Source organism: Peromyscus californicus, unplaced genomic scaffold (genome assembly GCF_007827085.1).
Source record: "Peromyscus californicus insignis strain IS unplaced genomic scaffold, ASM782708v3 Scaffold_4__1_contigs__length_199733344, whole genome shotgun sequence".
Lineage (NCBI taxonomy): Eukaryota > Metazoa > Chordata > Mammalia > Rodentia > Cricetidae > Peromyscus > Peromyscus californicus.
The window spans coordinates 126,642,941-126,666,720 of record NW_026294562.1 but is presented as its reverse complement, the minus strand read 5'-3'; the positions used below and the strand labels follow the sequence as shown (position 1 = coordinate 126,666,720).

General features: G+C 43.1%; 1 protein-coding gene across 3 annotated transcripts in view; it reads right to left on the bottom strand.

Annotated features, from left to right (window-relative positions):
• Positions 1 to 23,780, bottom strand: part of Sv2b (synaptic vesicle glycoprotein 2B) — a 190,539-nt gene that overhangs the window by 31,599 nt on the left and 135,160 nt on the right. For all 3 annotated transcript variants that reach the window (XM_052760310.1, XM_052760312.1, XM_052760311.1), the window contains exons 3-6: positions 12,310 to 12,490; positions 11,642 to 11,793; positions 2,504 to 2,637; positions 1,159 to 1,248 (exon numbers count right to left, since the gene is read on the bottom strand). In XM_052760310.1, the coding sequence (XP_052616270.1) occupies positions 1,159 to 1,248; positions 2,504 to 2,637; positions 11,642 to 11,793; positions 12,310 to 12,490 (557 nt within the window). The remainder of the gene's footprint in view (positions 1 to 1,158; positions 1,249 to 2,503; positions 2,638 to 11,641; positions 11,794 to 12,309; positions 12,491 to 23,780) is intronic.

Genomic DNA, 23,780 nt, shown 5'->3' with positions numbered 1-23,780 from the left:
ATGGGGAGAAACAGTGACTGTGAATGCTATGAGGCCACATACAAAATGCTGGTGCCTGCTGCTAAATGCAATACACAAATCTTCATGTGCACTTTTGTTCACAGGGATATAGGCAGTCTTCCTTTTCTAAATTCACTCATTTTCACTTTGTTGGGGTGGGGGGATGTCTTTTGCCTGCAGCTGTGTCTATGTACCACATGCATGCCTGGTGCTCACGGAGGCCAAAAGAGGGGGATCAAATCCCCTGTAACTGAAGTTACAGTGAGCTATCATGTGGGGGCTGGAAACCAAACTCCAGTCCTCTGCAAGAACAGCAACTGCTCTTAACCACTGAGTCATCTCTCCAGCTTCATAGTTATTTTTTTTCTTTCTTGATGGTTTGGCACATGTGTGGGGGGGTGTGTGGGGTGTGTGTGTGTATGACTGCATGCACACATGTGAACATCAGAGGATGACTCTCAGGAGTCAGTCTCTCTCCTGCCACCTTGTGGGATCCCAGGATTGAACTCAAGTCATCAGACTGTATGCAAGCACCTCTACCCATGGAACCATTTTGCCCATCTTGCCAGCCCTACTTAGCTTTTTTTCTTCTGCTATAATTTCCTAATAATATTACCTAAGGAAAAATCTAGAAAGGCTGCTACCAAAGTGCAAAGACTAAGGCTGAGGAGATGCTGGTCAGTAGAGCGCTTGCCGCACACACATGAGGACCTGAGTTTGATTCTCCAGAACCCACAGTAAGAAAGCTGGGTACGATGGTGTGCCCCTATAGTCCCAGTGCTAGGGAGGGGAAAACAGGGGGACCCCTGACTGTTGCTGGCCATCTAGCCTAGCTGGCTTGTCGAAATCCAAGTAAAAAGTGAGAGACCCTGTCTAAAAACAAAGAAACAAATGAATAAGCAAAGCAAGGTGTAGAGTGACTGAGGAGGACAGCCAAGGTTGACCTCTGGCCTCCATACGTACCCACTCAGCCACACATACGTATGCACCCCCCCACACCCATATACACACAAAATACCAAGAATAATTCTAGTGAAGGGATCTTCCAGGTATGAAAGTAATGAAAATATTAAGCAAATACTTTTCTTTCAACGAAGTTGATGTTCCACAGAACCACACAGTGGCAAAGCACCTTGTTAGTACAGTCTGGCCACTCACCGTGAACACCTTCTCAGGGGTCCCCTTAGCCCTCATGTTGGTGTCATGGACTTGCTTGAGAATCATCCAGGCTTCATCATGTTTGCCCATCTGTAAATCCAGAGATAGAGACATGAACGTTCATGGCTGCAGATGCTTTCTTTTCTTTGGGATGGAAAGCCTTACACCCTTAAACAGCATGCTGGGTCTGAAGTATTGGACACGGACCCATTAGCCACAGGTGAGGACTATGGCAACCCACAGCAAGTCCCCAGTCAGCATTGGAAGGACAACCAGGTTGTAAAGTCAAGGGGGTAAATGGCACATGTTATTATCACCCTGGATAATTACGGTCAGTGTGAAGTTGAGTGGATCATGGAGAAGGAGCCATGCTCCTCACTGATGAGACAAAGCAAAAACGTAATATATTATGTGTGAGGTCCTAAGTACTACCCCTACACTGGCCCTGCACTGCAGAATGGCCTTTTTCATGGAAAGCTGCTGCAGACGGTATTAGTAAACATTAGTTCATCTTGGAGTAGGATGGGTACCCAACCCAGTATGACTGGAATCCTTGTGAAGAACAGGGAAGGCTCCTTGCCTGCAAGTTTCAGAGGGAACCCAGCCCCGCTGGCACCTTCAGTTTGTGCTTCTCATTTATGGAACTTTGAGACAACTTTGTTGACGTCACTCTCTGGTATTTTCATAGGGCGTCCATAAAGAATGAGTAGATAAAGGATGCATCTGCCAATGACCCTGGTTAAAAACTGCCTGTTGCATGTAACTACTAAGTGGGATGCAAGAGGGAACTCAACATGGATCATCACTGCAAATATCAATGAGGAGGCCAATCTGAGGACTGAGGCTGTGTGAGACTGAGTGCTGTCCCCCAAGGCCAGCTCCCACTGTCTGAACACGGCAGTCCAAGAGACCCCAGAGTTGAAAACTACTAAGATCATCAGAAGCTTTCTAGCGGGCAGAGGCCCTGCAGAGCCAAGAGTCCTAGAGGCCTGGGGACAGTGACAAGATTTACCAAAGAACTCAATGGAGCCACACAGGGGGAAAAAAAACTAGCATGTGAAAACGTGAAGGATCTTCTATTCAGGACCTCTGTGAGGAGGAGGCACCATGAGGCAACCTAGGAGTGTCCCTCAATACCCTTCTAGCCTGAGGGAGGGTCCCTGCTTGTTTCACCATGAGCTCCAACCCATGACCTGCCACCATCACCAAGGGGAAGGAGCCAGATTTAACGATAAGCAAGGCCATAAACAAGGGACAGTGCGCACGCAGCAAGCAATGAGGAGAGAACACGCAGCCAGGGACTGCGTGAATGAGGTCAGGACTCCTGCAGCTGGTGAAGACTCACCTCCAGCAGGAACCTGGGGCTCTCTGGCATGAACTTCAGTGCCACCATGGACACCGTGCAGGGCAGGGCGCAGACGATGACAAACACTCTCCAGCTGTGGAAGTGGTAATTGGTCCCCATGCTGAAGCCCCAGCCTGTAAAGAAGCAGAGGGATTGTGGGCTAGGTTTTCCCACTGTAGATGAAACTGAAGAGCCAGCTCTCAAACTCAAGGATACTGAAGTCCTTTGGGAGACGCTGCAAAAAAATGCAAGACTCCCTGGCTGTCTGGGATGAGCTGGAAGTCTGCATTTTGACAAGCCCTGAGCCCTGGGCCTGCCTGATACTTACAGAGCCTTATATGAATATACAAATAGAAAATCAACATGCCCCTGTTGAAGAGAGAGAGAGAGAGAGAGAAAAAGAAAGGATTGTATGAGCTAGGAGGGGGTCAAGGTCATGACAGGGGAACCCACAGACACAGCTGACCTGAGTTCGTGGGAGCTCGTGGACTCTGGACGGACAGCTAGGGAGCCAGCATGGGACTGACCTAGACCCTCTGCATGTGTATGACAATTTTGTAGCTTGGTCTGTTTGTGGGGCTTCTAGCAGTGTAATCAGGACCTGTCTCTGGTGCTTGAGCTGACTTTTGGGAACCCATTCCCCATGCTGGGTTGCCTGGCCCAGCCTTGATGTAGAGGGAGGAGCTTGGTCCTGCCTCGACTTGATGTGCCATGCTTTGTTGACTCCCATGGGAGGTCTGCCCCTTTATGAATGGAGATGGAGGAGGAGTGGATGGGGAGGGGGGTAGAAGGGAGGTGGGGAAGGGAACAGGAGAAGAGAAGGGAGAGGAAACTGTAGTCAGTATGTAAAATAAATGAAAAAATTGATAATAATAAAAAAGAAAAGGAAAGAAAAACAACATCCCATCAAACATGGGGTACATGCTTATAATCTCAGTATTCAAGTGGCTGAGACAGGAGGATTACTACAAGTCCAAGGCCAGCCTGGGCTACACGGTGAGACTTTATCTAAAAGAAACAGAAAGAATCAGTATCCATGTCTTATTTTTACCTTTCCCTTTTATTTTCCTTTGACAGGTCTCCTATAGCTCAACTTGGCCTAGAACTCACTATGTAGTTAGGCAAGGATCACCTTGACCATCTTTATCTAAAACACTTATTTTTATTTTATGACTGAGTATTTTGCCCAGGTGTATGTATGTGCACCACATGCATGCCTGGCATCTAAGGAGGTCAGAAGAAGGTATCAGATATCCTGGAACTGGAGTTACGGATGGTTATGAGCCACTATGTAGGTGCTGGGAATCAAACCCTGGTCATCTACAAGACCAATAAGTGCTCTTAACCACTGAGCCATCTCTCCAGCCCTAACCATGAACTTCTGATCCTCCTGCCTCTGCCTCCTAAATACTGGGATTACATGCACGCACCTCCATACCCGGCTTGTATGGTACTGGGGGTAAATTCAGGTCTTTGTGCATGCTGGACGAACACTGTACTAATGGATCTACATTCTCAGCCCTGTATGGACACTTAATTTTGAGTAAACAAACTGTTAACTGAAGATGTTCTACTGGCATACCTCCACAAACAACGGCCTGGAAGGCGTTCTCACTGGATGCCCTTCTCTTCCTACTGAGCAGGGGGCCCTATGCCAAATGGTGGACACAGCCCACAGACTGTCATGCTGAAAAGGGATGCTCTTTCTTGTCTTGATGACAGGCATTTTGTGCCCAGAGCATGATCTGGCTGGGAGGGATTTGGGGATTCAGGAGATCCTCCTGGCATCAGCCCAGAGCATGGTGGCTCGGGGGTCAGGGTTCCCTCTACCAGATCCAGGCGATTCCAGTGAGAAGGCTTCATAACCACACTTTGGAAAGCATCGCACGTCCTTACATGGCTGCATATGTTTTCATAAGGAACCGTTCTTCTCCATTCAGATGGACCTCACTGTCATTGAAAGGAGAGGTGAGTGGGTCCTGCCAGCTGTTCTAAAGTGTTGCTGTATTCTTCTTCAGAGGTTACATTCAGAAACATTGCTAAGACTTTATTAGTGCATGTATACTCATCACAGGTAGTAATGGGTTTCATCATGACATTTTCATTCAAGCACGCCATGTACTCTGTCGATATTCACATCCCATTACCCTGCCATGTGTCCTCACCCTGTAGTCCCTTTTCTCTTCCCAAATTTCCCCTCCTACTTTCATGTCACACATACATAGTTAAATCTAGGTTGTGCATGTGAAAGAAAACATGCAATATTTGTCTTTCTCAGTCTGCCTTACTTTACTTATGATAATCTCCAACCCTGTCCATTTTCTTGCAGATGACATGATTCTGTTCTTCTTCATGGCTGAATAGGCCTTCAATCTATATCTGTACCACATTTGCTTTATCCGTTCATCTATTGATGAACATACAGGTTGGTTCCATATTTTAGCAACTGTAAATCATGCTGTGGTCAATCCAGATGTGCACCCACTTCTACAGTGTGCTATCAGATTCCTTTGGGTAGACATCTAGGAATGGTATAACTGATTCATCGGAGAGCCCTGTTTTTTTTTTTTGCTTTGGGGGGGAGAAACTCTGTTGTGGTTTCCATAGTGGCTGTACTAGTTTACCCAAGCACTAATTTTCTAGTGTCTTTATGGGGAGCCAACTCCCCTCTTTTAAGGAACAGCAACACAACATGATGGGAAGAACTTGGGCTTTGTAGTCACACAGGTCAGAGTTCAAATCTTGACCATCTCATTATCCTAATGGGTCTTCACAGCTACAGAATGCAGGCAATGGTCCCCTGGAAGCTAGCTCTGCATGCCCGTTCCTGGCAACCCATAATGACTCACCTGCTTCAAGACTAGCTTCAACATTTTCAGAGGTAACTACGTGACATTTAGTGTGATAGTTGCTGAATAAAATGGACAGATTACTTTTGAAAAGCAAAGACTGAGGTTACAATACTCCTTGGGGCTTATCTAAAAACAGCCCAATCAGTGTTTTTCTAGATAAAGCTTGAGAAATAAATACACCCACGCCTAACATTTAGAAGATAGTAACTACTTGGATACAAATCTTCTTTAGTTTTAAAAGAACATTTTGAGGCTGACTCACATGCTGGGAGGCTTATATCTTGAGTTTGCTATGACTCTCTGTCATGGTTCAACTTATTTCTAACAGTAGACGTCTAACCCACATCTGCTGTGCCTACAGACATTTCCTACTGGATGCACACCTGAACACTGATAGTGAAGCAGGAGTCCAGTTGCTGAGATGTGGCCCCTTAAGCACATTTGACCACATCCTGTACACCCCACAGAGTGAGGGCACTCACACCTCATCCAGTACACTCCACAGAGCCTCTTTTTGCATAGCTTGGTCTCTCCTTGTCTCACTGGGGTTGGTTTGTTTGTTTGAATTTTAATTAAAAAGCCTTGACTTCCTCCTGGGAGTAGCACTAGTCAGGGGAAGAGAAAACCATAGCAATATTTACGCATCCTCTCTGCAAGCCCAAACACAGTTCTGGCATCATTAGAAGCAAAGTTGACGAAAACTTTTCAGGAGTCAAACTCAAATGGATGACTAGAAAAGAGGAACAGACATTGGTATATTTATACAGTATCCTGCATCAGAAAGGTTTTTTCTTCATTATAACATGTGTGAAATATCTAGCTTCCATTATTCCCTCATGCTTCTGTGATTTTCTGGTGATTTCAGTCATTTGCATGCACTGCATTCATTAGGCACATCTTTGGGGCCTTAAATTGAATAAAATTAAATGGTGAACTGCTTCCAAATATTTGGAACAATATTAATTCAGAGACAGGGATTGTTCTGCTGGCTGATCTTTCAGCTTGCCCTACTTTTCTCTGTCGGGATTTCACAAACATCTGGTGGCGTGGACTACAATGAGAGCCGGTCTTCCATCATACACCCATCTGATTTGAGCTTTTCCTGGGCTGTCCCCATGAGTTCTTTAAAAACAACGAAGGAAAATGACTCTGAGTTTTGTCATTTTCTCTCTCAGTGACTCAGTGGCCCAAATTTCTGGAGCTGAGACCCCCGTCATTCATTCCTACAAAAGCAGCTAAAGGTTACATGAGCTGTGCACCTACAAGCATCAGGCTCCTTCCTGGAGTCACCCTTGGCATCTGTTAGACAACTGATGTCTCAAACGTATTGAGAAAAACCATCAAGTGTCTGTTCACTGCATCAGACATCTGGTCCTGGTAAAATGATGCTTAAAGCAAAGAATTGCTTTTGCTGTGTTCTGATTCTTCCAACCCATGTTTCTAGAATGATTTTCCTCTAAGCCACTGCCTGCTTTGATGAAACCTCTACTTTTAAATTAGAGTATGAAAGTCACAGGCATCATACAGTCATGCGAATAAAGAAGATCCATTTGGGGTAAACTATTTAGGCACAAGCTCTGCTGTCAACCAGCAGTGACCAGACAGCAGCCATGTGGTCCCGCTACATGCCCTCTCATTTGGTCTCATTTGCTCCCCACCTCAATTTTTTACTGAAGTCTTAAAAACCAGACCTTTAATAGTACATGCCTATCATTCTAGCAGCTAGGCACAGAAGCAGGAGGATTGCCACAAGTTTAAGTCTAGCCCGGGGCCACAAAATGAAATCCTGTCTTAAAAAAGAAACCAGGCATTTAGATGAGTGAGCAAGCGAGTGTGTGTGAGTGCGTGTGTGTGCGTGTGTGTGTGTGTGTGTGTGTGTGTGTGTGTGTGTGTGTGTGTGTGAAGATTTATAAACTAGTGCAGGTTGTAATGATTACTGCAACCCACCTCTCCTCTTACAGCATCCAGCCCTGCCCTTTCTTCCCCGCTTCTCCCACTGTGTGCCTGACATGTGACACGAACCACCCTGTAATTCCATGGTTGAGGAAGGAAGTCCTTCTCACCCATCCAGGACCTGCGTCTTCCAGTGTATGGTGACTGGTTGAGATGAGAACAGGCCTCAAGCCGACCTAATCAGAGGAAGTCACGGCCTCTCTGCTGGCTGTCTGAGTTGGGGACATGCTTCTTTTGTTCATGTTCTCTGTTATCAGCTGGGTTAGAATGGCGACGACTCCTTCCAGGAGGAACGCTAGCTCCAGTACTAAGATCACCTGGAAGATCTTCTCAACAATGTTTGCACCCCAGGAGTCACTGTATGGTAGGTAGGCTGTGGGGGAGTCTATGGTGAAGTCTTGTCACGTCTCTCTCCTGTTTTGTGAGCGATACACCCAGCGCTGCAAAGATAGGGTGGTGTGCCTCATATTGCACAGCACCACTGACTTGACTCATATTTTACTCAGATTATTTCAGAATCTATATTTTTTTATTCAAATTTGTCCTCACCCGAAATGTATTCCAATAAATTTATGTAAATGTGGAAATCATTCTATGGTGCTAGCACATTTGGATCAGTTAGCAGAGGGAGTGGTGTTATATAAAGAATAGTGACTAAAATCAATAGAGAAATAAAAATAATTTCTCAGAACCATATACCCTAGTTGGTGGGAAATTAACATATGTATATCTGGTGAAGGATAGAATGGCCTCCTATTAGGTGTATGCAACTGTATATCTAAAGTCATGGAAAATGGCCTAAGGACAGAATTGCCAGGAAACTCCTCTTTTCTTCACTAGACCTGTTCATAACTTTCTCTGCTTCTAAGGATATAAGATCTAGTAGGTTCTCCAATATTAGAAATGGCCTGATGGTCCCAAATGCCTTTCTTCTATTTTCTAGACTCCCGGCTGGTCTGTGTTTCCCAGCACTCATTGCAGTAGCATTTGCTACACCACAGATATGGGGACAACAGAATGTGAGTGGAGGTGATACCCTCCATTTCCTGACCTACCCTTAAAAAGCCTGCACAGAACTGCCCATGTCCCTCAAGCAGCAGACTTGAGGAGCCACTTTCTACATCCCTGTGACAGAATAAGGGAGAAAGCTTTTCTTCTGGTTCACAACTCAAGACCCATAGTGTATCGTGGCAGAGAAGGAATGATGGGGACAGTTCACAGCTGTGGCAGCAGCAATGTAAGATGACTAGTCACATCAGCAACCCGGAAGCATAGAGCTCAAACCAGAGCCTGGTCAAGGCTATGAGCTCCTAGCCTGCCCCATGGACCTATGTCTACCAGCTAGACCCCATGTCCCAGAGGTTCACAACCTTACTAAACAGCACCACTGGCTGGGGACCACTCAAACCATAGGAGTCCGTGAAGGGCATTTAACACTGAAACCATAACGTGCTACAAGTCATCTGTTAAAGATCATGGAACTGCATGATGTGAGCCCCCAAACTGCTGATGGAGCAGAGCCATCTACAAACCAGAAACATTGGCCTGACTTAGGAGGAAGCATCTTCTACTGTGCTAAACCATGGAAACTCAGGATCTATGTTTCTCACAGTCATGCACCCACTACCACCCCCACTAACACAGCAGAGTCATCAAGACTGCAGCCACTTCTCACGAAGTTGCGTATCGGCCTCCCTGAGCTCAGCGCACAAGGCCGAGTCAGATTTAAAACAAGAAAATGGCACGTAGAGAAGAGCTTACAGTCAGTGACCTGCTGTCCCTACTACTATGCAGGATTTTAGAGCACTACAGAGCCTAGGCTTATCAATCAGCATTTGGGGTGCAGGGGGTGGGCTTTCTAAGGATGCTGATGACATTACCAGAATACTCAAAAGACTTCATAAAATCTAAAACTGCTGTTTCTCCCCCATTTAACTCACAACAAAACTGGGAGTAAAGTTAATGTTGCCAGTTCTCTGCAGAGATTACAGGTTTTTTTTTTTTTTTTTAACCTATTGGGGATAATAAAATTGCCCTGACTGAATAAATGACCATGTACTGCTGCACTTCTGTGGACAAACAAGAATGACATCAGGGATGAAAGTGGAGTGTTTGAGCATAGCGTCAGGATACAAACCTCAATATACAACAGTCAGCAGCATTACCACGTCCCAATAACAGGACAGAGAAAACAAACCCACACAGCTACAGCAACCTGATTTTTGGCAAATACATCAAAAGCATACTTTGGTGGAAAGACAGCTTTTTAAACAAATTGGGCTTGGAAAACTCAATTTCCACAAGTTTCTACAAGAAACTGGATCCACGCCTCTCAACCTGCACAAAAGTCAATTCAAAATGATCAAAGGCTTCAATGAGACACATAAACCTGCTAGAGGAAAACAGGTAAAATACTTGAGGATGTGAGCATCGGCAGGGAGTTCCTGAAAAGGACCCAAAAATCCCGAGAGCTGACAGGTGAGTCACACAAAATTAAAGCGTTGGCTCAACAAAAGGAAAAAAAAGCAATGAAGAGAAGAGGCTGCCTGCAGAACACAAATCTCTTTTTCACTGCACGTCAGACAGCAGAGGCATATTAGAGTACATACAGAACTACAATAACCAAGCATCCGGTTAAGTAATCATCAACAAACCCAAATCATCCAGTTAACTAATGGGCTAATGAACTGAATGGATCATTCTTAAAAGAAGAACAAATGGCCAATAAGGACCAGAAAACATGTTCAACATCCTCAGCCACAATTTAAAATCTCTTTGAGATTCAAGAAAAACAACAACAACAACAACAAATTTTGACAATAGTGTAGGCAAAGAGGAACCTGCTTCACGGATGATGGGAATGTTACTTTGAATGCCTATTATAGAAATCAGTATTTACTTTCTTTATAACAGCAACAGAACTACCATACGGCCCAGCTCTCCCACTCCTGGATACATATCCGAAGGACTCTAAGTAGGTACACCACAGATACACTCAGACATCCATGCTATTGCTACAATATCCACAATAGCCAGGAAATGGAACCAACCTACATGTCCATTAACAGATGAATGGAATGAAGACAATGTGGAACGTATACACAATGGCAATTATGCATTAATAAAGAAAACAATGGTGACATTTGCAGGGAAATTGGTGTAACTGTAAATCTCTGTATTAAGTGAAATAAACCAGAAAGACAAAGAACTCATACTTTCTCTTACAGGCTGAACACATACGCTGAAACATATATGTACAAGTAACATTGTATGGAACAAAAAGGTTGTATTCATATATTTAGAAACACACACATGTAACAAAAATTAAAGAAAAAGAGGCCATGAATCTGAGAGACAGCAAGTGGGTACATGGAAAGGCTTGGAGGAAGAAAGAGAGGAAGAAATAATGTAATTGTTATAATATCAAGAACTCAAAAATAAAATAGAAAAAGAAAAAAGGTGAGTAGAGAAAAGAAAACATGTGTGTGCATGTGTGTTTATTTATGTGTGTGTTTATATGTGTGTGCTTGTATGTGTTTATATGTATATATGCATGTGTGTGCTTATATGTATGTGGATCATGAGAAAGGAGGAAGAGCTCTTAAAAGAGGTGGAAGACCGAAGAGAGCCATGGAATGCATGTGATAAGGAACTGGGGTGGGCACTAACTAGGGGAAAGGAACCAGTCAACAGATGAGGGTCAAGGGGAGGGGAATTCATAAGAACAAGTAAAATAACATGTAAGTGTGAAGATGCCAGAATGAAACCCATTGTTCTGTATGCTACTCAAAATTTGAAAAGAAAGAAAAAGTGGAAAGTGTGCAAGAAGTGGGCCACACCCAGAGGAACATCTGGCTTCCAGCCCGATTCTATCTCTGGCATGTAACCTTGGGTAAGTCAGCCATTTCTCTTGACTTTTGTGACTTTTCTCATCTATAAAATGGGACTCCCGAAGCCTGACTCACTGAAGTGAAGAGGATTAGAGAAAATTAAGATGGTATGCATAGAAAACTGAATCACCCAAGTGGTCCTCTAACCTTCACGGGTACATACATGAGAACACACTCCAAGACATCAGTAAAAGAAAATTTAAGAGATGGAGAGAAGGGGGTGGGGGAGGAGAAAGTGAAAAAAGGAGAAGTGAAGGGATGACATTGTTTCTAAACTGAAATTCACAATTTGTCTTCAACATTTTAAATTCTTCTTTTTTTAAAAAAAAAAATCACATGCAGAAACTGTACAAGATAGGGAATAAGGTTGAGGTCAGGCATTTATTGGATGCAGTTGCCATAGAAACAGAGAACTTGGAAGCTATCTTAAGTCAGTGGCTCACCGTAGTGTGGAATGATGCTCCAGGCCATGGCAGATGCATAGATGCCCCCAGTCATCCAGAAGATGCCCAGCCAGCTAAGGTGTTCACCTCGTTTCTCCCGTGATAAGAACTCAGAAAAGTAGGCAAAAACAATTGGCAGGGAGCCCCCAATACTGAAGAAAGAAAACACCAGAAAGAGGCAATCAAGTAATATACTAACGAAAGGTCACAACAGAAACCAAATTGCCTTCTATTGCTCATTTAGACTCTGGTGAAAGCCCATTAATTTAGGAGACCAGCAATGACCAGGCTTCCCCTACATTTGGAAAGCAATCTTGGGTTGTTTGGCATTTTTAAAAGTTATTGTATTAATTAATTTATTTACTTATTTATTTGTCTGTTATTATGTGTGTGCATGCACACACAAGACATGGTATGATGCACAGGGGTTGGATGACAGCTTGTGGGAGTTGATTCTCTGCTTTCACCATGTACATTCTGGGCATTAAACTCAGGTCATCAGGCTTGGTGGCAGGCACTTCTACCCACTGAGCCATCTTGTCTGCCCTTAACTTTAATGTCGTATCTTTAAAAATCAAACAAAAACATTTAATCCGAGTGCTTCATGAGCTATCACATGCAGCTAGAGGCCAGAAGAGATGGACTTGTGGTGGAGAGCCGGTGCATACCCTATGCCTGAGATGAGTCTGCAGAAGAGGAACGCTCCATATCCCTGCACGAAGGAGGAGAGGGAGGCGAAGGAGGCGTTGATGGCCAAGGACATGCTCAGGACTCTCTTCCTTCCCAGCTTATCAGCCAGACCCCCCAGGATGAAGGCTCCTGCCATCATTCCTAGGTAGACTATCAGCCCTGTGAAGAAGAAAAAGACAGGGGGTAAAGAGCGAAGAGAAGACTTTAGAGAGCATTAATTACCTTCTACCCCACCCTCAGGCTCTGTAGTAAAATAATTCATGAATTTGAGAGACCAGCCTGGTACTGGTTGTGAGCATCAGTCCCCCAATGTCCAATTTGCTGGTCTTAGAAATCCCATGTCAACCACATTAAAAGGGGGATGGAACAAGATTCCCATGGCAAATCAGCAACTCTCCAGAGGGGATTTTCTATGCATGCTACAATTGTAACAAAACGATAAGCTTACGTACGCATGTGTACATATCAACACAGATTGACCAAAAATTAGGATTATCATACCGTTCTAAAGGCTTCTATTTTAGCCTCACAATCCATAGATGAGAAAACGCTGTAATTTCACCTTTAAACAAGAAAATTGTACTTTCGAGGCCCTCACATGAGAAGTGGGATTTAAAGAGAGACTTTCCAGGGTAAACTGTGTGGGAAACGTGGCAAAGGAAAACAATAATGTAAATGTAAAACAGCAACTGGCAATAGCGTCAACTGACTGACATACACCCATGAGCAACATTTTTCAAGCTCAGTGTTTGAACTTCTTTAGAGAAATACAGTTATATAATTTATGACAACATGTCGTGAGTCCCATTTCACTCCTCTGCATGTGGGTATCTCTTGTTCGCCCACACTATTCACCAGACTCTCCTGCCCTTGCACCATTTTATTGGCATCTTTCCCAAAGAACAATCCACTATGGGGCTGAAGAGATGTCTCTGTGCATAAAAGCACTGACTGCTCTTCCAGAGGACCTGGGTTCAATTCCCAGCACCCACACGGCAGCTCAAAACCATTTGTAACTCCAGTTCCAGGGGACCCAACACCCTCTTCTGAACTCCTCAGGTACCAGGACCAGGCACACATGTAATGCAGGCAAAACACCTATTCACATTAAGTAAATTTAAATACACACATTTAAAAGACCAATCAGCCATAAATTTTTGTTTTTATTGCTAGGTTATGATTCTCTTCCACGGGGTCTTTATTTCTGTGCCAGTACCATTCTGCCTCGATCTTTATAGTTTTGAAACATAAATGAAGTAGGGGTAGTGTGATGTCATCGACTTTGTTCTTTTATCTCAAGATTTCTTTGGCTATTCAGTGTCTTGTGTTCCATACAAACTTTACACTTTTTTCTTAACACGGAGAAAAAATGCCACTGGAATTTTGATAAGGATTGCGTTGTAGATCATATGAGGATTTTAACAGTGTCAGTTCTTTCAATCTGTGAACAGGAGATACCATCCCACTTATTTGTGTCATCTACATCTCCTTCAGTGTTTTAGAGCTTAGTGTATGGCTCTTCTCTGTCCTTGCTTAAATGTATTCTGAAGTATTTGTTGGTGCTACTGTAAATGGCATTGATTTGAATTTCTTTTTTTTTCAGATACCTCATTTTTCACAAATAGAAAGACTACTGATTTTTGCATATGGATTCCCCATACTTAACTGAATTTGTTCATTAGTTATAACAAGTTGCTTTTATGGTGTTTAGGATTGTTTTATTTTTTTGTTTGTTTGTTTGGGTGTTTTGTTTTGTTTTGTTGTTTTGGCTATAGGGTTATTCCATCAGCAAACAGATACTTTCGTTTCTTCCTTCCTAATTTAGATGGCTTTCATTTAGCGTTCTTGACTGAATGCTCTGACTACGACATTCCAGTACTAAGCAACAGGAGTAGAGAGCGTCCTGACCTTGTTCCTGGTCTCACTAGGAAGTTTCACTATTGAGCATGATACTGGCTCTGGGCTTGTCACTCACACTTTTAATATGGTGATGTGCATCTCTCTTTACCTGGTTTGCTGTAAGTTTTTAATCGCTGTACTGGATAGCTTGTGTCCGCTTGACACATCTACAGTCATCTGAGGGAAGGAAGTCCCAATTCAGAAAACGCCTCCTTAAGATCAAGCTGTGAGCTTACAACCCCGCTTTAATAAATATTTAATAAATATTAATTTTTCAATAAAATTAAAAATTTAATAAATATTAAATATATATTTAATTAGTGGTTGATGTGGGAAGGTCCAGATCACTGTGGATGGTGTTACCCTGGGCTGGTGGTCCTGGGTTCCATAAGAAAGCAAGCTGAGCAAGCCATGAGGAGCAAGCCAGTAAGCAGCACTCCTCCATGGCCTCTGCATCAGCTTCTGTCTCCAGGTACACACCCTGTTTGAGTTCCTGTCCTGACTTCCTTCAGGGACGGACTATGGTTGTGGAAGCATTAGCCACATCCACTCTCCCTAACTGTACCAACCTTGCTTTTTTAGTTTTTGTAGTTTTGCTTCTTTCTAACTTTTCTTGCTGACTGAAGTGTATGAACCAGGATGTGGGTTTTGTGCAAAAAACATCAAGAGCTGTAAGGCACGGGGCTGCATGATTTGGACAAGTTCCTGCATGCAGCTGCTGGCCAGAAAATAAAGAGTTTCCTTTCAGCTTTGAGAGAGTCTGTGCAGTGGTCGCTGAGGGATTACCTCATAGCATGACTTTGGTACCATGGTGATGCTGGCTTCTTAAAAGTGAGTTTCGAGATGCTTAAAATTTGGGGGAAAAGTTTAAGAAAGATTGCCATTAGTTCTTCAGCTATTTGGTAGGACTCACTGGTGAAGACATCAAATCTTAGTTTCTATTGTATTGACAAGCGCTTGATTACTGATTCAATCTCTACTGATGTTTAGTCTCTTCAGATTCCCTGTTTCTTGTGATTTGGTCTTAGCAGTATGTTTCCATGGGTTTATCTATTCTTGGTTATCTAATTTGTTGACACACACTTGTTCACAGTGGTCTGTTATTACCTTTTATATTTCTGTAGTGTCAGCTGTAATGTCTCCTCTTCCATTTCTTTTTGTGAGTCTGCTGTCTTTTTCCTTAGATCAGCTAAAAGTTTACCAGTTTTGCCTGTTTTTGAAAAAAATGAGCCTGCAGCTATTACACGTTACTGCTCCTTGTAGACAAATATTGGCTAGATATCTTGTCTCTGTTTAGTCCATTCTTCTTCATTACCCATCTCCAGGATGACCTGCTAAGTGGGGAATAGTTCCTTCATTCCAAGGAGATAAACAATAAAATATATGATCATCACCAAGTGAGAAAATGTATGAGTCAAGTATTATTAAAACATGGAAAAGGAATTTCACTCCGTGTGGGAAGGCTTCTAAGAGAGAAATACTCTGCTCTTCTTGAAGTGGGCATTAAAGACTGTGCCTGGGGCTGGAAAAATGACTCAGTGAGTAAAATGTTTTTCATACAAGCATAAAGATCTGATTTCACATATCCAAAACCAATATGAAAGTGTATGTTTATAACCCCAGATGGGAAACAGAGACAGGAGAATTCTAGAAGCTCATGGGCCAGCTATCCTGCCATGGGCAGTAGAAAACAACAAAACAGCCTTGTCTCAAACAGGGTGGAACTCCAGTTTGTCCTCTGATCTCCACGTACACAGCATAGTATGAACATGCTTGCGTGCACATGTCTGCACTCATATACTTGAATGCACACACATGTACGCACCCACACGTCATAATCATACACACACAAGACAACGTTAAGTGACACATGAAAATCCAGGAAGGCAAAAAGAAACTCTGGTATGTCTGGGCAACCACTGGTGTGTAGTTGAATGTGAATGGAGTATAGTTAATGTGCTAAAGTGTAGGACATCATCATAAATAGCTCTGTGTCTGTGTGTGTGACAGAGGAGAGAACCTGAGTTCCTGCATCTCTAAGAAGCTCTCAGGTGAGGCCGGCCCTAATGGTGCAGAAACAAGACTTTGAATAGCAAAAGGACTGGCCTCCTTTAACCACAGTGAGAACACCGGCCTCAGAACCCAGGGATTTCATTTACCAAGCGTACGGTTTTGAAGAAAAAGCTCTTGCCTTCTTGAGTGGGAGGGGCCTTAGCCGCCTCATTCACAAACTGTTTGCTGAACTCTCAGCCATCTTCCAACACTTTAAAAAGAAACACAAATCATGAAAGCTGGGGCTCTGTAGACTTCTCACTTAGAAGCTCTCCAGGTTAAAAACAAGCCTCATGAGATACCTTAGAAGGAAAGGATGCTTACTACCAAGCCGAACAACTTGAAGTCAAGCTCCATGACTCACAAGGTGGAAGGAGAGAGCTGAATTGCCCAAGTTGACCTCTGATTTCCATATGCATGTCATGGCAACACACACACACACACACTAAAAAATAAATTAAAAATGTATAAAAATTAAATATAAGCCTAAACACAGATGTCTAATTAAACTACTGAGGACCACACAAGGCAGGTTTTTAATCAGAAACGGCTTCCAGGTTCCCCACTTGCTATCCCATAAGTGAAAACTGCACCAGGCATTAAGCTATTGTGTCCCGGCTCCAAAGCTATTCTGGATCTTCCTACTGCTTTTTTCTAAGTCCTCCCACAGAGGATGATAGACAGCAACTTGAAGAGAAGAGGGAGGTCCTCTTCATTCCATCCTGTTGAGCCTCTGATGGTTTTATCCTCGTCACTCTGACAGTAGCAATGCCTCCTCAGGGTAGCAGCGGAATCCAATTAGCAGAAGCCCCACTGTGCCCCCATCTTCCTCTCACACCAGGGTGAGCCATCCGGGGACCCTTCTTCTGAGACACAGCTCCAGGGTAGCCCTTCTCTGGTCTGTTTAATTATAATAGTTCCAGTACCTTCTCTCCATGTCTGCAGTCCTACAGGTGCTAGCTACAGCCTCCTTTCACCACTGAAACCATGCTTTTAAAAAACATTTCACTTACCCACTTAGTAAACTTTTACATCCAAGTCTGTCTTTTCAGACAGCTAGTGTGACATTGGTGTCCTTGCTATTCCCTGACTGATCTGGACTCACCAGGAAATTGGCCAATCTTAGAAATTAGATGTTAAATTACACACACACACACACACACACACACACACACACACACACACACACTCACTCGCACACACTCACTCACTCACTCACTCACTCACTCACTCACTCACATACACACACCATTTTATCAGATAAAGGTTTAGCTCCAAGAAGCTCATGCCTTTCCCAGACTCTTGATGCTGGCTGGGGGTCTGCAATCACTGCATCCCTGGTTTGCCTGGCGCTTCCACCTGCAAACCTCCCTGTTCAAGCCAAGGGCGGCACCAGGAAGATCAAGCTGAGCTTCTGAAATGAGGTTGGGGGAGGAGGAGTGGAAGAAAAACGAGCCTATCCTCCAGGGAAGAGAAATGTGAAATTAACGACGCCTCTGAAATGACGGCACTACTAAACTCATTTAGAACCTGTCTTTAGCTGGAGAAATTAAGATAATAAATTTGGAAAATTAGAGTGCAGTGGAGTTATCAAAAATTATTTTATCTCGAAGCAGATGAGAGACTCCTTAGAAAGATGGAAACTCTCATGCTTCAATTCCATTCCACAGGCTGCTGGAGATCAGGGAACCGTCCCCCAGCACACTGAGTCTTTCTAAGGAAATTACAAATTGCGGTTTCTACATGAAGAGTGGAGCTGATAATGTCAAATGGGGGTGGATATGGCCAGGAAAGCACAGCTTTCAGATGCTGAGAACACAGCAAAGACCTGGAATGCCCCTGTGGCATGGAGAAGAAAGCAGTCTTCAGTGACAGTCACAGCGAAGGGAACAGAGACATTGCCACATTGTGCACAATTACCAGCAACACGGCCTTGGCTAAACCAGATACATCTTTATAGACTTCAGCCAGTGGTCTTCGTGCAGAGCTGTTAGGGCGACACAGGAGATGAGATGGAAAGGGAGCGGAGGCCCAGCATGAAAGCAGAGGTACAACCACCTTAAGTCTCTATCGTTATTAATAGTGCAGCCAGGTGTGGGCTACCGCCTTAGGAAGCCAGGGCTCAGGAAAAGGAGGGCGAAATGATGGCATTTTAAAACCAAGCCAACTATCTATGAGAGGAATCACAAAGGAGGCTAGAGAGTTCCAGTGGGTACTTATTTATAGTAGCTTGCCCTTTAAATAGACTTCCCTCCCTCCAGACCCGGAGAAGGAGCCATGTTCCAATATAAAGCTTCCCGTGATGAAAATACTTTTCAGTTTTCTCTAACAAAACTTAAATGGACAAACTTTTTCCCCAACCCAACTCTTAAATTTCTTAAGTTCCCATTATAAATGTCATTCCATTAGAGAGATATCCCTGATGTGCTAAACTCCACCTCACCAAATTTTTCTGCCAAGGGCCAGAAAGTACATCGTTTACCTGCAGGCAATTCCTTCCCAGACCTCCCAGAGTCTTTGCTACATCACTTGCACTGCCTCCTCCTCTTCCCTTTTAATTTGTATTTTATATGAAAATACACTTCGATAGAAGGGATGTGTTCCGGTGTCCTAGAGCACAGGAGGGTGCCTATAGTTCCTAGGGACTTTCGGTTCATTTTATAAAGACTGAAAAGATCTGCATGTGGTGGTGCACATCTTTAATCTCAGCACTCAGGAAGCAGAGGCAGGCAGATGTCTATGAGTTCAAGGCCAGTCTAGTCTACCAGGCAAGTTCCAAGTCAGCCAGGCCTATACAATGAGACCTGCTTCAGAGAGAGATAGAGGATGAAAAGAGAGGAATGGGAAGGGTCCTAATGGAGCAAAATGATGTTTGGGATAAGAATGCTAATTATCTGGAGTTGATAATTCTATATCATATATATATATATATATATATATATATATATATAAAATTAGCACACTGTTCCCCAAAAATATATGTAATTATTGTACACCAATGAAACTTTTAAATAAATACTTACATCCCTTTAAGCAGTACAAGTAGAAATAGGTGACTGGACTTTGGGACTTAGTTTGCTGACCTCTGTCCCAAGTAAACATGAGACATCCTCACATCCAATGAGTGTTGAACACCTTTGACTGTTGACTCCGGCAGGAGTTCTGTCAATTCTGCTAAAGATCTCCACTGTGTGTCACACACTTAGCACAGAGAAGGCACATAGTAGGTGCTCCATTAACAGGAGAGTGCCATTCAGGCCGTAGATTCAATCCCCAGTACCAAGGGCGATGGGGGTCCAGCCCCTCAATAGCTTTCTCCCAGAGTCCCAGAAGAGACTCTACTATTGATGAATAAATCTGAGGGATCAGTTCTCTCTCTACACAGCTTCTATTCTGTTCCCATGCCTAGCTTCTTTCTGCCTGATTTCTCTCTACATTTATCTGCTGGCCCTCTAAGTTCTATCTTAATTCTTTCACCTTAGTTCTGCCCCATCTTGGTCTTTCTCATCTCATTCTTCCCCATCTGGCTCTCATCTGGCTCTTCCTCATCTTCCATCTCATTCTCCTAGTTCTCCATGTAGTTCTCTTGTCAAAATCCTCTCCCCGTCTCTGAGGTTTACAGTTATATACCCATGCAATAGCAGTGCTCTAGCTAAAGCAAGGTCACCAGGCTTGAATTCTTTCAGGGTCATAAAGGCAAACAAGAGTTTTCCTCAGGCACTGACCGTCAGGCTTTCTTTCACAACCCAAAAGGGGAGTGGTAAAGGAGGAGGTCAACTAAGAGCGAAAATCAGTTAATATATCAGAAAAAGGGAATTTATCTGCTCAAACTACATTCCTAGAGGTGGTTAGGTAAATGTTAAGAGTCTATAATGTTAGCATAAATACTACTAAGGCTGTATAAGAAAGGAGGGTCTGAGCTTAATTTACCTTAATTCAGGAGATCGTTTGGCCTTGGATGTTTGATAGGTATTTCAGAAAAAATACACTGTTACGAGTTCTTGGAAGCATACATAGCATACAAGAATATCATTGTAGCAATATATATATATATATATATATATATATATGATAAAATATCACCAAGACTTCTTAAGCCATGACTTGGCCTTCAGAAAAGTTCTTGACCTTTCCAAGTAATAGCTTTTGTCATAGTAGCTAAATTCCATTACATTTTCCTATGGCTTGCAGCACCCCAGTACTACCACAGCAAAGGAAGTCATTAATATTTGTTCAATAAATAAATAACGCAATATAAAAATGATTCGTATTCACCATGGGACAACATGAACAGTACCCCCATAATGTATATATAAACATAATTCATATTCACCATGGAAAAACATGAACAGTGTCCCCAAAGTGTATAAAAAATAAGGAAATAACTATCCATCATAGTTTCTGTCTAACATAGACAATTGTTAGCATGTTGGATTCTTCTGTCTGTAGGTATAATATTTCATGCTGTAGTTGCAGGGTCAAAGTCACTTCAGCACTGGAAGCCCCAGAGTCTCTTTTTTCCACTTCATACATAACCTAGGAAAGGACATCATGGTGCACATGTCCTTGTTTGCATGGCTAGCTGTTTGCTAGAATAGGTCCTAAGGAACAGAATCATGGGCTACAGGGGATCAGTAAGTCTGTGGTTCTCAGCATGGAAGACCAAATTGCTTTCCAGAGAGTAGGTATGTAGCAAAACCCCCTCTCCAGCTAGATGATTTTCTTCCCACACACAGGATATGTCCTCTAAGCAGGAGCAGCAATGTGATAAAAAGATGTATAATCAGATTGTATTTCCTTAGAGTGATGTGGGGGGAAAAGAGGACTTTACATGGATGATCATATAATTTAGCAATAAACCCAGGATGAAGAAGCAATTCCTAGCTTTTGTTTCTTGCCAAAATACATAGAAATTAAATGTACTAATTATACTGGGATAATTTTCCTGCGAGTATTCTGAACTCCCTTTCCCTGCAACCACTCCAAATATTTATTTCACTCTATGTACACACTTTGTAGAGAGAAAATTCAGCACCCACTGGGCTCAATGATAGAGTGCCTGCAGAGCATAGGCCAGACTGAATTTGATTCTCAGCAGCATAGTCCCACATTAAGAAAAAAATCAACCTCTGTCAGCTAAATTATCTCCATTCTACCCACCATTCATAACAGATAATTCCTGACAGTGTTTTCCATTTTTTATTATGTGTGTTTATGTGTGTGTGTGTCTGTGTCTGTCTGTCTGTCTGCCTGTCTCTGCCTGTCTCTGTGTCTCTCTGTCTCTCTGTCTCTCTCTCTCTGAGACAGGATTTATTTGTGTAGGCTTGGCTGTCCTGGAACTCACTCTGTAGACCAGGCTGGCCTCAAAATCATAGAGCTCTGCCTGCCTCTGCCTCTTGAGAGCTGGGATCAAAGGTGTGCGCCACCACCACTCAGCTGAAATGTACTCTCTTAAAGGAGGATATCCTCTTGGTCTAGAGTCTGGGGTTTATAGATCCATGTGATGATCAATGTGGAGAGAAATAACTCTAATACACATGGCAATATTCTAGAGAAGTCTTACGTTGGTTTCAAGTCATGGAAGAACATGAAGGTATCTCTGTTCACACTCTACGAAATCAGAAGTGCTGGGTAAATTTGTCAGGTGCTTTATTTATATATTATCTGAATCCTTGGAAACTTCTAGATGAGTTAATACTTTGTGTATGTCATACTAAGGGGTTTAGCTTTCCACTCTGTCTAGTAGAAACTAATCTGGAATCACTACTCTAGACTTTTGTATCCTTTCATAAGATCAATAAGCTTAGGTAAATGAGTCTTTCCTAGTCTAGTAGAAGGTGGGATTTCCCTAAGTGTCACGTGTGTTCATTTAAAGCAGAGGAGAAAAAGGAAGAGTAACAAGGCCAGTGACTCCGAAGTCCCCACCATGCACCAGACACTTTACTAGGCAATAGATATGCGATATTTTCACTTGGCCATCCCAACTGTGAGAGGAAGGGATAACACGAGAAAACTGAGGTTAAGAATTTTCCTCCCACCAGACTGTGGTGGTGCACACCTTTAATCCCAGCACTCAGGAGGAAGGGGCAGGTGAATCTCTGTGAGTTCAAGGCCAGGCTGGTCTACAAAGTGAGTTCCAGGACAGCCAGGGCTGCACAGAGAATTCCTGTCTCAAAAAAAAAAATTCCTCCCTAACCAAAATTTTTAGAAAATTTGAATAATTTTTCAATATCTGATGAAAGACTCCAAGCATGTAGTTGGGAGATCCATCAATGCCGCAAATTATGGAACAGCCTGTGAGAAGACAAGTCTATTGGAGCAGATGAGGGCTGGGGTGGGGCACTTGTCACCTGAGAATGGAGTCTACTCGTTCACCACCAGCTCCTCAGCTCCAGCCAAGCCACAGCTCCATGAAAGAACAGAGTTGAGCCTCATGGAAATTCGAGATTCTAAGTGTGGTCAACAAGCCCAAAGGTTTGCAGGCAGACTGGAGAATTTGAGTGAAAGATGCTCCTTGCTTCCACACATGGTATTAGGACAGACCTTTAAACCAGAAAGCATGTTTATGGGAAACTAATGACCCTATAAGGCAGTCTGGAGAAGTCATCTTCCTAGAGGATGGGCAACACACCTCCAACCTCAGGGAAACAATGTGCTGAGACTCCAGATCCCTAGCCATGTCTCTGGTTAGGAGAGGCACACTGTCAGCCATGGTAGGAACAACTATAATTGAAATGATGCAGAGCCCCTATGAGGCGTCTAACCAGGGCTTACCCTAGCCCTGGACTTAGGAAGCATATTTAGTTTTCTCTTACATTGAAAATAAGAGGCATTCGTGAATATTCCCTGGAGATACTGTAGGAAAATTGTAACTGCCTTGTTTGAGCACTACGCTAGAAATACTTTAGAAAGTCAAGGTTTCTCTTTTGGTACTGTATATGCAGAATAACTGTAGGTAAGGCAGATAAGAGGAGGTGACACCAGAGCCACAGACATATGGCACCTCTGGTGACTCTTCTGGGCACTGAGTATGGACATCTCAGATATGGTCGTTACCCACTGAGATTCAGCAATGCCTCAGCCTTTTGCCTTAAGCTTGTGTTGTGACTGCTGCTGTGGTCCTTGCTTAGAGGGCTGAGGCCTGTGTCTGATGAGATCTAGAAACAGTCCAGGAGTGTCATGGAGTAAAGCTGAAATATGACAAGAGATCTAGAGAAGGAGCCAAAGTCTACATGGCAGTTTGCTAAGCCACATGTAGTGATTCCATGACAAGGACATGGAGATGACTAACTCAAAATTGCTCTGCTTGGTTATACTTGAATATTTAGGAATATATGGAACAACAATTAACTTTAAAAAAAGAGACCATGAATTTAAAAGAGAGCAATGGGATGTATATGAGAGGGTTTGGAGATAAGAGAGAGAAGGAGGAAGTGATGTAATTATATTGCAATCTCAAAATAATAAGAATAAAAACTTAAAGAACATAAATAACAAT